General features: G+C 41.6%; 1 protein-coding gene across 1 annotated transcript in view; it reads right to left on the bottom strand.

Annotated features, from left to right (window-relative positions):
• Positions 1 to 11,976, bottom strand: part of LOC115484969 (t-complex 10 like 2) — a 30,214-nt gene extending 18,238 nt beyond the window's left edge. Inside the window, 16 exon segments of the mRNA XM_050971879.1 lie at positions 212 to 354; positions 1,489 to 1,785; positions 1,788 to 1,841; positions 1,843 to 1,997; positions 2,000 to 2,131; positions 2,134 to 2,216; positions 2,218 to 2,413; positions 2,416 to 2,476; positions 2,478 to 2,795; positions 2,798 to 2,905; positions 3,848 to 3,923; positions 4,536 to 4,544; positions 5,640 to 5,799; positions 6,833 to 6,928; positions 9,062 to 9,190; positions 11,889 to 11,976. Of these exon segments, the coding sequence (XP_050827836.1) occupies positions 212 to 354; positions 1,489 to 1,785; positions 1,788 to 1,841; positions 1,843 to 1,997; positions 2,000 to 2,131; positions 2,134 to 2,216; positions 2,218 to 2,413; positions 2,416 to 2,476; positions 2,478 to 2,795; positions 2,798 to 2,905; positions 3,848 to 3,923; positions 4,536 to 4,544; positions 5,640 to 5,799; positions 6,833 to 6,928; positions 9,062 to 9,190; positions 11,889 to 11,976 (2,105 nt within the window).
• Positions 11,977 to 14,691: the final 2,715 nt, after the last annotated feature.

Raw genomic sequence — 14,691 nt, 5'->3', positions numbered from 1 at the left:
CAGAAGTGTTTTGAGATCTGGCCTCCTTTGGTGAGGTGCTTTACTTTTAATCTCGATGGCTAAATAAGTGTCTCAGTTCAAAAACAACACAGATGCCCCTGGAAAGAAGCTAGCTCATGAGTAAGAATCTAGCAGCCTATTTTTAAGGGTTCTAAAAGAAATATTTTATTCACTGCACACACAGATCAGTTTCTTGTGTATACCCATTTACCTGCAAAAATGTGTTGCTTCCTCATGTTCTTTTCTCATCACAGTCAGTGAAGGGATTCTTCTGTGGTGTGCATCAGTCTCTGATCCTCTGCTAAGGATGTTCCAGGTTTCTTCTGGACAGGTATCTATGATAATACACAGAACCTTGTGAATATTTATGAACCTTCATTATGTCTTTAAAACCACAGACTTCTTCATAAGTGCAGTAAGCATTATTGCTTAATCTATCAAAAAGAATTTATGTGTTTTGCCTAATTATGCAAGTATTCCCTTCCCATAGGTCTTAGCAGTGCAATCCAAACCCTACAAATTCAGCAAGTGAAAGAGATTTTGGTGCATATTAGTGTCAGTAGCTGAATTCCTATTTAGGAATGTGAATGCCACGTGATGGTTCAACTTTAATACGAATATAACTTCCAAAGAGGCCTCAGGAACCCTTTTTTAGCAGCAGTCTGACACAGAGTGTAGTGTGCTTAGTGGATTGTGACAGAGCAATTGAGAGCCATCAGAAGTGAATATTTCTGCCCTGGTGATTATTGCAGATAGGAAAACTTATTCTGACTGATCTTACATAAAGAGAAAGCCAATGGATTTAGGATGAGGGGTCAATGTGTGGGAAGTCCTTCAGTGGAAATGAAAAAAGTCAAGAACCTGTATAATAAAAAGGACTAAAGCCTGCTGAAGCAGGATACCATATCAGAAGTAAGATCTCTGGACCCAAAGCTGAGAAACACTGATTGACCAAAAAGCTGGGACCACATTACGGAAAAACTGAGTGAAGATATTCTTAGGAAATTGTAACATTGTCACTGATCTGGGCCTCTCTGTGTCTTAGGAGAAAAACCATGCAAATTTGGGAGGTAATTTACCCATTTTTTAAAAAGTCACATATGGTATCTCTGAGGAACTTAAATAGAAAAATGTGAACATTTCACTGTCAAGGGGTGAGTCATACCTAAGCTACAGGGAAGTCTAGCCCTGACTTCAAGGATTCATTCAACACTGCACACATTTCATGGGATCAAAAGTTTGCACCTGAAAGTGCACCTCCAACAACAGACTTAGGAAGAGCGACTAGTGATGATGGAGAAGTAAAAATAACAAGGAGCTTGCAAATGTATTCTTCCCTCTTCTCTGTTTTTTCCAGTTTAGGTCTGAGAAATAACGACAGCGGTGGGCATACAGCTAGGGAGCACAGGCAGAATGAGCCATAAATCCAAGACAAAAGTCTTTCCCCAATAAAAAATAAACACAAACCAACACTTGGGTAGCTCTTACCTAATATGTCTGCAAACAGGTTTTTTTCTGTAGTGCCTCCACTTCAGGGGTTTCTTTAATTTTGAAAGTAGGAATCTCCACTTTTGAAGATGGCAGATGTAAGCTTTTAACATTGCTGTCCCTATTCCCATTCTTTGACTCAAGCTCATTCTCTCTCCTTTTCAATCCTGTGAGATGAAACAGGGACTGCTGAAAAGAAGAGCAAGCCTTGCTCCCTTTCAGACTGACAGCTCCAGCACTAGAATCACTGCTGCTTCTGCTGGAGATATCTTGTTGACCTGAAATTGCTTGAATATATATTGTTTTCTTGGTGATGATCTGCTGTATTTCCTAACAGAGATTTTTTTCTGTTCCACTGGGTTCATCACTAGCATAATCACCATCAGAAAGATCCAAATGTCTGTCAGTGTGATCTACTCCCTGAGGCACTTGCTGGGAGGGATATTGAGCATGGTGAGATTTGGGGTCATCATCCCTTTTTGGGAGTAAGCAGCTTGACTCACAGGACATGATGTAACTTGCCATGTTGAGTCAACTGTTCCCTTTCTTTGCCATTCTTACTGCAAGGCTGAGGGTGAGATTCCCTTCTCCACAGCCTCAGGTGAGCTACAAGTAATTGCTATTGTCTTGTCATTGACCATCTGAAACCTAGTAGAATTTGCCTTTGGCTTTCCAAGTTCTGGCTCCCCACAACAACTTCCTGTGGGCAGACGTGAACCCCCTTCTGGGAACGCAGGACCTGCGCTCCACTCTGCCTCCTGGATGTGATCTGTATCTACATCCTGGAGTGCATAATGCCTCTGGAGGACTTCCTAGGTTGTTTATGCTCCCTCTGTGAGATGACCTTCCTAGGTAGGCTGATCCACCCTACCTAGGTCCTTTTGCAGACTGCCCTCCACAGATCTGCCAGCAGTTTTGCCTGCTTTCCTAGAAGATTCATATGATGAATCTCCATTTCCTCACCTGCTTGTAGGTTTGTATCTGTCACATGTTTTGGGACATGGCTGCAGGATTTCAGGCCATCTTCTCTGTGGTGAGTCACCAAGATTTTCCTTTGAGTCTTCATCTCCCCCAATCACTTATTTTTCTTCTGCACTTTGCTCAACTACTTTTGTTTCACAGTCATTCTTAACCTTTCTCTCCCTGTCAGCCAAAGCACAGTCTGCTTTTTTTTCATGTGTATCCATCTGCATGGAGCTACTGACCTGCAGATTTCACTGAGAGCATTGCCCTGGCTGCAGTATGCCTCTGTTCACTTGGTCAGACTAGGAGAAACTACCCCAGTAATTCAAACCAGCTCTTCTGGTTTGGAATGCTTGCTGTCTTCTTTTAAAGGCTCCTGTTTAATTTTTCTGAGCCTTGCCATGCCCTCTCTTCATTTCAGAAAAACCTTTGGAGGTGTTATATTTGGCTTGCTCTGGAAGAAAATAAAAATTAAATCCTGACAATCACAGACAGAATCATTCTCCAGAAAGGAAGATATTTACAGTAACTGAAAAAAACCTGAGACACCAGAAGTCTGAAAGACTCTGGGTATGGATAACTGAGTACATAAGAAACAGCCCTGACATTACAGGGAAGGTGGGAGAAGCACCTTTTTAGAAGCAGTCACCATGTGAAGCCTCCATTCACTTATTCATTAGTAGAGTCAAAGGGTTAAGGTGGTGCTAAATGTCAATATGAGAGAAGATAAGAAAAGTTCTGTCCTTACTTGTTTTCAGGGGAACTTACAGAAGTTTTTATGATAATTTTTACAGTAGTTTTTACAGTAGTTTTCCCAGTAGTTTTTACAATAATTTTTACAGAATACATCATTTTGACATGTTATTTTGCCAGTGAGACATAGAGAAAATTTCTGAGTGATGAAACACGAAGGTGATGAAACTTCCAAGTAAACCAAGCTGAACCAAATGCTGAGTCTGACACCTAGAGGTGTCAGGCATAAGCTCATCTAAAACTGTACCCACGACAAAAAGCAGAATGCTCTCACTGCACTTGACCTTTGTACAAAGCCTGTATTTGGAAATGCCCCCATTCTCACAGCAGTGGCAGATGCGAGACCAGTTATTATGGAACAAACAGAGCCAACCTTGATGTCTAATTTAGCTAAGTGTCTTGAGACCTGGGCACAAAGCACGACCTAGAAAATAGGTGGAAACAGAGAAATTCAGTGGGAAATCATGGAGGAATGGATTGTGATACAGCCCTTTTTCACTTTGGGGAAAAATCTTCCAATATCACATGAAAGAGCAGTGGAAAAATGTGCTACCATGTAATGAACCAAAGCAGAGCCCACACAATATCTCTGTCCATGAGAATTTGTTAAAAACCAAAGTGAATTCACCTGTGGCAACAGTACCTGTTGCTCCTTTTGCTGTTTTTATATGAGAAAAGTTTTAAGTTGGTTTTCAACAAATTTTTCAGAAGTCTTCTGTCTAAATACCAATTGCTGGTGTGATCTGCCTAGGTAAGGAAAAAGAAGGTACTTATTGGTAACATTTTTAGTTAGTTTTCTTTTGATAATTTGTGTGGAGGTGATATGGAGTTTAGAACTGTAAAAGGTCTCTGCAATTCTTTTAATATGGGAAGATTGTTAGTAAAATCTCCCTATTGTGTGAATCCAGCTTTCACTTTAAAACATCCTCTCTTGACCAAGCATTTATTGTACTTCCAGCAAGCAACATTTTTTAGCTGGTATCGGTCGGTCCTTGGAAATAGGTAAAAAATAGTCAAAAGGAAAAATATTTCAGTCATTTTCTTCAGACTAAAGTTGCGGACAATCACAAAGACCTCACTATATTTTTGATACAGTGGCTTGAATTGGATGGTGAAGAGTGATAGAGTAGAAAAAATATTGTAGAGGGCCAAAAAGAAAACTGGCTCAAAATGAAGCATAGTACATCATACATGAACAAATTTCAAAGGAAATTTACTTGACCCTTAATTTAGTCACTTATTAACAATATTACTAAATATTAAAAAATTCTTGGGTAATAGAAGTGTTGGTCGTGCAGCACATCACTGTCCTCCCTAAACTCCGTCTTTACCCAGCACCACTGTACCATGGGCAGCCTTTTGATTTGTCAGTCTGTCTCTGCTACCACACCATGAGCTAATAGTATTAGATTTGTAGGGGAAACTCCTGCTAAAGAGGACTCCACATTAGGCAATACTCATTTCAGTGAAGATTGCTTCAAACCAAGTATAGCTTGGTGCCATAGTGAAAATGCCATGAAGAGCTGGAGAACATTCTGTGCTTTAGTTTCATCCAGCTCATGGTAACATCACAATGTGAACCAAAGCACGACAAGTAGGGGTGACTGGGAGACAGACTTCAGAAGATCACTGCTGATCCAAAAATGCATACATGGACAGGGACACTTGCCCAGACATGCATCTGGCCCTGCCACATCTTCCCAGCCTTTTGCTCTGGAAGTCTCTGTCTTCCGTCTCTGTCCAATTCCCATACGGTTAACATATGAAAATTCTCATGACATTTGCTCTCAGTCTGTGCTTTCCTACAAGTTTGCTGCTTCTTTTTTATACTTGATGAAAGGCTCAGCATGCCAAACACCTGCTGCTTCTATCTGCGTCAGTTAAGGAAAGATAATAACTCTGAGCATTTTTTCCATCACCAGTGCCAGCCCAGCCATTCCTGCCCATTGTGAGCAGCCCCACAGCGCCCTTTTGCAGTGTAGTGATGAACCAGATCAGAAAAGTGATCCAAGTTAAATGTTACATTTCTCTCTAGATAATTTTAATAAGGGTTACTTCACTGCCCTGTTCAATATATAGGCATATAAAAACTGGCCTTGGCACAGATGAAGAGGCAGAAGAAAGACTGGGCTGAATGAGCTGCCATCATAAGCTGATGGCCACTGCAGAAGTGATGGCATATCAGTAGATTTTATCTCTCCCTGCCAACTTTTGCCTTACTTCTATGCTTTGAAGACCACAGTTACACAATCAGCTCATTTATATGGGCTAGATCAGCATTCCATAATACAGAAGTAGCTGCCAGGCCATCGACCTGGCCAATTTTTGCCCATGCACACCTGCCACTCTCAAGCAAAGGAAAGAGCGGTTGTGTTGCATATATAACACAAGGAGTATGTATTCCATCAAGGGAAAACGTGGGTTTGCAGTTTGACTGACTGATAATTTCTCACCTGGCTTCTATATTTCCAGTCTTTATCTTCCCCTCTATGCCAAAGTGAGATGAAGAAATCTCCTCCTTTAGTTGTTCTCCTTGTTCTTCTTTAGCAGCAGAAAAAGTTTCAGAGAAACCCCTTTCTTTTAATTGATTGCTCCCTAAGCAGCAGGAAAAACGGCAATGTAAACAAAGTCTTTACAGAATGAATAAATTAAAAATAAACATCCTAAAATAATTAGAAATGTTTGTGTTTTCAACAACATACACAAGGTTTTGATTTTGAAAACATACAATTGAATTAAGTAGGTGGAAGAATGCAATCTGTGGGAAAAAATAGGGGTTTGACCTCCAAATCTAGTGCTGGAATCATGGAAAGGATAAATGGTAAGATGCGTGTTCCCTGCCTATAGAGATTTGCAGTGCTTGCTTAACGTGCTCACTAGAGAACACGGCAGTGAAGGCACTGCTTGACAGTACTGAACAACTTGTGTGTCTGTAATTATGTGAGCCAGTTCATTAAACAGTTTAATAAGCAGTATTTGTGCACATGAGAATTTCTAACCAGGCATTTTCTATTTTATTTCACAAAACTGGAAATGTGTGCATCTTCCTAATGAAGCTTACTGGCTATGTTCACCACAAGAAGGCAGCTTCTACTTCAATTAATTTTTCTTCTGAGTATCAGCTAGTGGTAAGTTGATCCTTTAGGTCAAGTTAGGGCTGACAACTCGAGCAAAAAGCCTTCACTTTCTCATTCATACTGCACACTGTTGCTGTAGCAGGAGCTATATAACTCACTTCATCATGTGAATACAGCCAGTGCTATTGAAGTCCTTTACAACACACTGGTAGAACTTTCTGGTCCAACAACAGGAATACAAAAGTTTGTGTTCATCTCTCAGTCTTTCCCAGCTACACACCAAATATCTCTGAACATCTCCAGTCCCACAGCAGACAAGCACTGCTGTTTCTGCAACCTCCCCACCTGCCTTGCACCAGAAAATGCCTGAGGAGGCTGAGGTGACACAGTAGGTTGACAGCAGCAAGAGATGCAGAACCCACATGTCCCTATGTGGGGCTATGCCACCTCCAGAATGCTTTAATAGAAGAGGGGCCCAAGGTCTTTAATTTTCAACTAGTCCTTCCCAGTACAAGGCAAGAGCAATGTTTTAAAGTAGCTGTGTAATTCACCTTTCTTTTCTTTTCTGTTCTCTTCTTGAGTATCTTGTCTGGAAAGGTTTTCTGTAGGGGTCTCTGCAGACTGAAGCAATGGTTCAGTGCTTATCCCTTTAAATAAGATTGTGAAATGTTAAGCAAACTGTTGATATGCTCATGTTTGTGTTTCCAGCAATAAAAACCCAGACTCATCACAACAGTCAGAGAAGTGTCAGCTAGACTTGTCCTCAAGTGCAAATTCAACTGAAGCATATTTCAAAGACAGTGCACTGACCAGATCCAGCTGGAAATTACCCTGATATAATAATAAGGCCTCTGCACTTTCCAGCCTTAGTTTTACACAGGAGGCAGGTTGAAGTCAGCACTGCTGTCAATAAAAAGCAGTCATACCTCCCCCAGTCCAAGTGTGCTCTTGCTGTCAGCTTCCTGCTGTCCAGTCTTATTCCACCTGTTTGTCAACAACCTGGATGAAGGGATAGGGATCACCCTAAGCAAATTTGCTGTTGACACAAAACTGGGGGGAATGGCTGATGCACCTGAAGGCTGTGCTGCCATTCAGTGGGACCTTGATAGGCTGGAGTTGGACAGAGAAAAACTTAATGTGGTTCAACAAGGACAAGTGCAGGGTCCTGCACCTGGGGAGGAACAGCACCAAGTACCAGCACAGGCTGGGGACTGAGCTCCTGGGGAGCAGCTCTGCTGAGGAGGACCTGGGGGTATTGGTGGATGGCAAGCTGACCATGGGCCACCAGTGCTCCTTCAGCCAGGAGAGCGAAGGAAATCCTGGGGTGCACAGGAACAGTGCCAGCAGGTCCAGCTCTAGTGAGGCCACACCTGGGGTGTTGTGTTCAGTTCTGGTCTCCGCAGTTTAAGAAAAAAAAAGGATTAACTGGTGTAGGTGCAGCAGGGAGGCCACAAAGGTGATGAGGGGTCTGGAGCATCTCTCTGAGGAGGAGAGACTGAAGGAGCTGGGCCTGTTTAGTCTGGAGAAGACTGAGAGGGGGCCTCACCAATGCATACAAATATCTCAAAGGCAGGTCCCGAGAAGATGGTGCCAGACTCTTTTTCATGCTGCCCAGAGTCAGGACAGGGAGTAATGGACATAAACACAAGAAGTTCCACCTCAACACTTCTTCAGACTTAGCCTGGCAGAACACTGGAACAGGCTGCCTGGGGAGGTCGTGGGGCTTCCCTCTCTAGAGATGTTCAAAAGCCACCTGGATGAGCTTCTGTGTCACCTGCCTAAAGTGACCCTGCCTTGACGGGGTGTTCAACCCTAACTGTTCTGTGGATCTGTCATTCTGTGATTTAGTGATTCATCCAGCCACAGGCTACCTCCCAATCCCTCTCATTTGTATTGTCAGAAGTATTTCTGAAGCTCTACTGTACTCTTCACTGGGCAATGGATCCAAGTTCAGTGTAAACCAGCAAGAAAATAATCGTTCCAAGGACAAGGAGACAAGACTCTTTCAGTGAGAGTGCCTGTCCTGAGCTAGCTTGAAGAATATGAGATTAAAATTTCAATTTTGCTATGGGAGTGGCTCACAGTATCACAGTCAGGTCTCACTATAGAACTTCAAAGGAATCCAGGATGCATGTCTGGATTACATTTATAATCTCTTTTCTTTTAAACTGTGTATTTCAACTTCTTTATGCTCCTCTTCCCCCCATTTTGAAATCAACTTTTGATTTCTTGCAAATTGCTCTTTTATTCTTTCCTACCCTTCGGTATTTTCCCACAGAAGACAAGGCTGGCAAAGTGTTGCCAAGAGAAGATGCCAAGTAGCAGCTTACATTGTTTTACCTCTCAGTGATGCAACTATATATCAGTGTGAGAAAAACCAAGACTGCTGACAGAGAGCAGGCCTTCTTAGCTACAGAAACATGTTCTCACACCTTTGGAAGCTATAGCCACATCCTACTTATGCTTTTCCCCCTAAATATAACATATTCCCTGCTTCGTATAACTTATCTTTCCCAGCTTAATGACTTCTCCATTTTGATCTACAAGGTGCAACTTCTCTCAGTATGAGAGGCAGGATGACTATGATTTGAGAAGTAAAAAAAACAAAACCAACCAGGTTTACAATACTTTAAAAGCTTTTATTACAAGCCACCATAAAACCCAAGCACCTTCCCCTGACTTGCAATAAAATCAGTTAGAAACACTATCAAAGGAAAAGATTCCCAGGAGTGGCACAATCGACTGAGGTTCAGATTTCCTTTCCAGCTCTTTTTGCCTGCCTGAATCTGGAAGCTGCACATGTTCTGAGACTTCTGAACTGCTCTCGTTTGGCATGGACTCCAGGGATCTGCTTTGCCAAGCACAGCACCTTGCCGAGGGAGACCTCTGTGAGAATTCCAGGCTCCCAGCTTGGGAGCAATTTTGTGATGGGAATTAGATGGGAATGAAAGTAGCTAGAAAGCATGGAAGGGTGGCATCGTGGCTGATAGGTGAGAAGGAATCCCAGGAGAAACAGAAAAGCCTAAAAATAATCACCAGACAAGAAAAATTAGAGAAGCTTAGGAAAAGTATTTTTGCATTGGACTAGAAATCTTCTGCTAAACTGTTAAGACATGTAAACAATGTTGCTTTCATGTTTCGTGGTGGTTTGCATGTTCAGAATGAAATAACCAAAATCTGCTTTTTAAATTTTATTTAAATTGTAAAATCTGCTTGCTGCAATCATAGCTTGTAACAAAAATTATTATATGATACAGGAATGTTGAATTAAAGAGAACTTACAAAGTACTCCTGAGCATGCAAAAACCCCCCATTCACCCTGAGACTTCTCAAGTTCACTAGCAGATAAAAGTTATGTATCTCACAATATTTCTAAAGCACACATTAATGCAAAAATGGGGAAGGTTTTCCTTTTGGCTCTGGATGGCTGGTTACACATTCTGTTAGAAGACTTACCAGTGGAAAAAACATAAGCAGTTCTGCATAGAGACCGAAGTCCACATTCACTACTTCCAGGAAAAAAAAACAAACCACCTTTATAAATTAGGTTTGCTTTTTATTTTCTTTCTTGATACCACGAATCCTCTCTGTCCTATGACCTAACTTCAACAAGTAGAAAGAGAATGGCTAAGACTGAAGTGCCCCACCCCTCAGTTAAGGCATTTTTTGGAAGAAGGCTGACCTGTGGATTTGAAACCTGTCTGGAGCAGACTCAGGAAGATCCCAATTCACTACTCTTTTTTTTTTTTTTTTTACTTCTTTAAATGTATGGCAATATTAAAGCAACTCCCTTTACCACAATAAGATACATCATAGCCCTACTAGTTCTTCATATTTTATGTCTTTAAAGCTTAATGGGACCAAATTAATGCAGTGTCCTTTTCTATCTTAAACCTACACTGTCTCCAGTAACAAAAGAGGACTTTGAGTGCAGGTTTTTCTTCCTTTTAATTCAAGTCAGCATTTTGTCTGGAGCCTTATGTGTTAGCTAAATGTAGCTGGAAATCTAAATGCACCCAAAGAGATTCCTATAAATATATTTCTTACTGTATGAGCTTTGTCCTGAGTTCATCATACTAACTGTACTTGCTTTCTTCAGAAATGCATTAAAGGATTCACAGCACTGGGGAAGGGGAAGAGAAATTTGTATGATGAAGCATAGCAGACTTAAGACACCTTCCTTCTCATGCTTCAGCCCTTCCTGAGAACCCAAAAAAAGTGGCACAGCCACAGAACAGTTCTGCTCCCAGTGAACTGCTGGCAGTAACAACAAACACTTTGCTAATTGTGGCATTTGGGCAGAGATTAATGAGCAAGATAATTACTCTGTGCAGGCTCTGCTTTGATTAGAAAACTTGGAAGCCACAGACTGTGTACTTGCTCCACCTGTCACCCCAGACAGCTTGATGGCTTTTGCCTGCCATTTCAAGCAGCCTTTTCTCTGAGACAAAAAGATTGGGATCACCAAGGTTTCATTTACTCAGCCATAGTCTCCATCCTCTCTCTTTCTCAGGCTGTCTCCCTAGTGTAGAGCAATGGCCCTTGACAGCTAATTCACGGTGGCAAAGCTCCACCAGGACATCTGGGACAATGACAGCCAGGCCTGTTTGTGCCACTGCAGCTGTGGCTTAGCTTCTGGCTGCAGGGTCAACAGCTGAAATCCTGCTTATCCTGCCCCAAAACCCCTGATTTTCACACACTATCAAGTTTGAAAACAAGACCTTCAACCAGACCTGATGCTGTGTTCTTCCTCAGGTTTCTCATTCCCTTCAGTCTCATATTTCTTTGCACTGCTGGCATCTTCAGAAATCTCAGAAAGGGCCCCACAATCCAACCCAAGCTGCAGAAAGCCTGGTTTTTGGTGGTCTCTGTTGGGGTGCTGGTTGGCTCTTGCTTCCCATGTGGTGCACCTACCCCAGCATCACCTCCTGCCTGCACACGTGCTCCAGAGCTCTGACAGACACACAGCTTCTCCAGCTACTGGGAACATGTTCAGTGACAGCACCTGCTGCACCCCAATGGTGCAATGATCTGCTTGTCCATTGCTTATCCATCCCAACATTTTGTCATTCCTACAGAAGGTTCTCTGAACCCATGAGGCTGAGAGGGAATAAAGCAAAGCCCCTTTTATTTTCCTAGCTAACAACAGGTATTACACTCATTAGTGAGGTAGATGAAACTTGCTAAAATTTCATTTTCTTTTATGAAAGCAATAATGTAAGGTCACATTTCCCTAAAACAGTGCCAGCTCCAAGAATTTCCAGGATAGGGGACAAGGGATGGCCATAAACTCTTAGTTTTTATTGTTATGTTTAACAATAAAAAGTTATGCCTATTTTCTTGAGTGAAATTTTGCAAGATGTTCCTCATATGACAACTGAAATAAATATAATTTTGATAATAAATTATTCCATCCAAACTGGTCACACTAGATGTGCTATGAAGTATTTTTATATGTGCATGGGGGAACAATAAAAGACATAGCTGTCCAAGATGACTTAGTCACACCCTTTATGACTAGAACATGAGAAAAAACTTTGAAGAAAATGTAGATTTTCAATTCTAAAAAGTTATTGCTGGAGGATTCACTCATACTGTCAACCCAACCTGGGTATAAAGATAAAATCTTCTTAGTCAGATCACTGGCAGTCTGCTGAGATGGATGGTCTTCCTCCTTAAAAGTGACTACTTCCATTCCCTCGTTTCCAAAATCCAGCCTAGGGAAGTGTGACAAAAGTCACAATGAACAAATGTGTTATACTGGTGTAGCAGATCCTGTGGTTTATTTTCTTTCTTTATCCAAGAGAGGTTTTGTTTTAGCCCAGGCTGAATGCAGAGTATCTTCAGAGTCCAGAAACTGTGGGCAAGTTTGTTGTGATTTTGGGGGGAATTCTGATGTTTGTTTTGTTTTGGGTATTTTTACTTTTTTTTTTAAGTATGGAAAAGGACACATGCCCACAAAAAAATACTAAACTGTTCATTGGCTCCAAGTTCAAATGGTGAGCAGTTGTTGTCAGCTGCCAGCATAAAGGTTATGGTCTGTAATAAGGTACAAATGAAAAGCCTGTTTGTGGTTTGCCACACTGACATCACATTTTGTACCAGGTGCATGGAGACTCCATGTCCTGGTCATCCTTTCTCCAAAGAGTGAAGGAAATGCAATCTTAAGCCTGGGAATGGTGGGATCCAGAAAGAGGGAACATTTGCCAAGAGTCTCTCTCAACAAATACTTCTCTTTAGGCACCTCAAGTAAGGCATTGTGAAAACCAGGATTTTGTGAGGCAGCTTTCTTGACATAATCATCAAGGAAAAGATACTCCAACCTTGACATTGATAGGGAGGTGTCTGAGTGGCAAATGTGACACTGTCAGCTTTTATTCCTGAAAAAAAGAAAAAGAAATTTCAGTAACTGTCTATCATAATTTACCTTTTTCATCCATTTAATGTATTTTAAGTTCAGGAGAACAGGGGATGTACTCTTAACAATTGAAGTTTCATACATAAGAAATTATTTAGGCTGGTAACTGCCTAGGCTGGTAGCTGACTTTAATTTGTATAAGAAACTGAGCATGAAAACTGCCTCAGTGTTTGCTTTCTCATTGTTGCTGGTTGTCAGGGAATTATTGAATAAACAGAAGTTCTCTAAAGCCCTGATCCCTGCAGTTCTTCCTGGTCTGCACCTCTCAGTCTAAACCACACGAAGCCACTCCTGCTCCTGGCAACACGGCAGTTCCTCAGCAAATATGGCCAAACAAGTCAAACTGCTCCCTGTCAGGCAGAAGTACCACTTCTGCATGGTCCTGGAGTGGTACTTGGCACCACTACCTGGGCAGCCAGCAGGAGCAAGCAAGGAACATGGCAACAAGCTGATTATTGCCTTGTGAAGTATTTGTGGGGAATCTCTGCCTTAACAAACTTTATTTTCATTTAAAAACTATCACAAAGAGCAACATGTTTTATTTTGGGCAGTTGCTTAATAAATATTAGAAAAAGTAAATGAGAAAAATTCTTTACACTTTCACAGGCCTTCCACCCTAGTGATTTTAAAACATTTGATGTGTTAACTGGAGGTGTTAACCAAGTCAGTAGGTCTATGTATGCCTGATATTTTAATACTGCTAAAACCCCACAAATTCCCCTGGAAAAAAAAGTATAAATCTAATTGAAAGCCCTAACAGTTTTAATCAGGTCCCCAGAACAGCATCAGGAAGTTAACCCCATGTACCAAGGCCTGAGGACCTCAGCAGAAGCCTCACAGCCAGATTTGTAGCCCTGCAAAAGAACTGCCAGTGGCACGGGCACCCAGGGGAATCCCCTTCCCATTCCACTCTCAGAAGGACTTTGGGGAGAAGAATTTTCCTAAACCCTGAAGCAGTTGCACAAGTTTCTCCCTGCTGGAGACAGCAATGAGAAGTTATGATTTGTAGATTGCTCTTTTGCTTTTTAAAATCATATTATTCACAGTGAAGTAGCAGCCATAAACTTAATGCAGACAGATAAACAGAAAAAAGAGACATAAATCAGTGGTGTCAATTTTGTTGCAAGTAGTACAGGATATGAAATATCCAACAAGCCTTGAAGTGCTGGACTTATCCTGCAATCACTGCATTCTCCAAAATCTGATGAATGATTTATCATTCTTCATCTTCACTGCCTAACAATACCTAACAATCCCGGCAGAGATCTTGACAACATCCTTCTGTGTTGAAAATCATAGAACCCCAAAACAAAATTACACTTTATTTGATCTACTTATACAAATAAGTATGCAACAGCTTCATGTGTTACATTGCCCTTCTGTAAACATGGACTTACATGGACAGTTGGAGCAAGTCCAGAGAAGGGCCACAAAAGTGATGACAGGGCTGGAGCTCCTCTGCTCTGAAGGCAGACTGACAGGGATGGGGCTGTTCAGCCTGGAGAAGGCTCCCAGGGGAGACCTTGCAGCAGCCTTCCAGTACCTTAAAGGAGCTTGCATGAGAGCTGGAGGGGGACAAGGGCACATAGTGATGGACAAGGGGAATTTGTTTTAAGGTAAAAGGGTTTAAAAGGTTTAGATTAGATATTAGGAAGAAATAATTTACTTTTAAGTTTGGTGAAACAGTGGGACAGATTGCACAGAAGAGCTGTAGATGCCCCATCCCTGGAAGTGTTTAGGGCCAAGTTGGATGCAAATTTGAGAAACCTGGTCTGGTGGGTAGCATCCCAGCCCATGGCAGGAGGTTTAGAATTTTAAGGTTCCTCCCAGCCCAACCCATTCTATAATTCCTTACACTATAAAATCCAACAATAACATAAAACTGATGAAGTCTGGCATTAATATGCATCAACTTTTGTCTGCTGTGGGACATGTCTAAACTGACACAAAGAAAAATACCATGCACAAACACAAAAATCCCATAAACATTTT

The sequence above is a fragment of the Serinus canaria genome, chromosome 3 (assembly GCF_022539315.1).
Source record: "Serinus canaria isolate serCan28SL12 chromosome 3, serCan2020, whole genome shotgun sequence".
NCBI lineage: Eukaryota > Metazoa > Chordata > Aves > Passeriformes > Fringillidae > Serinus > Serinus canaria.
The sequence above is the reverse complement of the archived record's forward strand: the minus strand, read 5'-3'. Positions and strand labels throughout refer to the sequence as shown.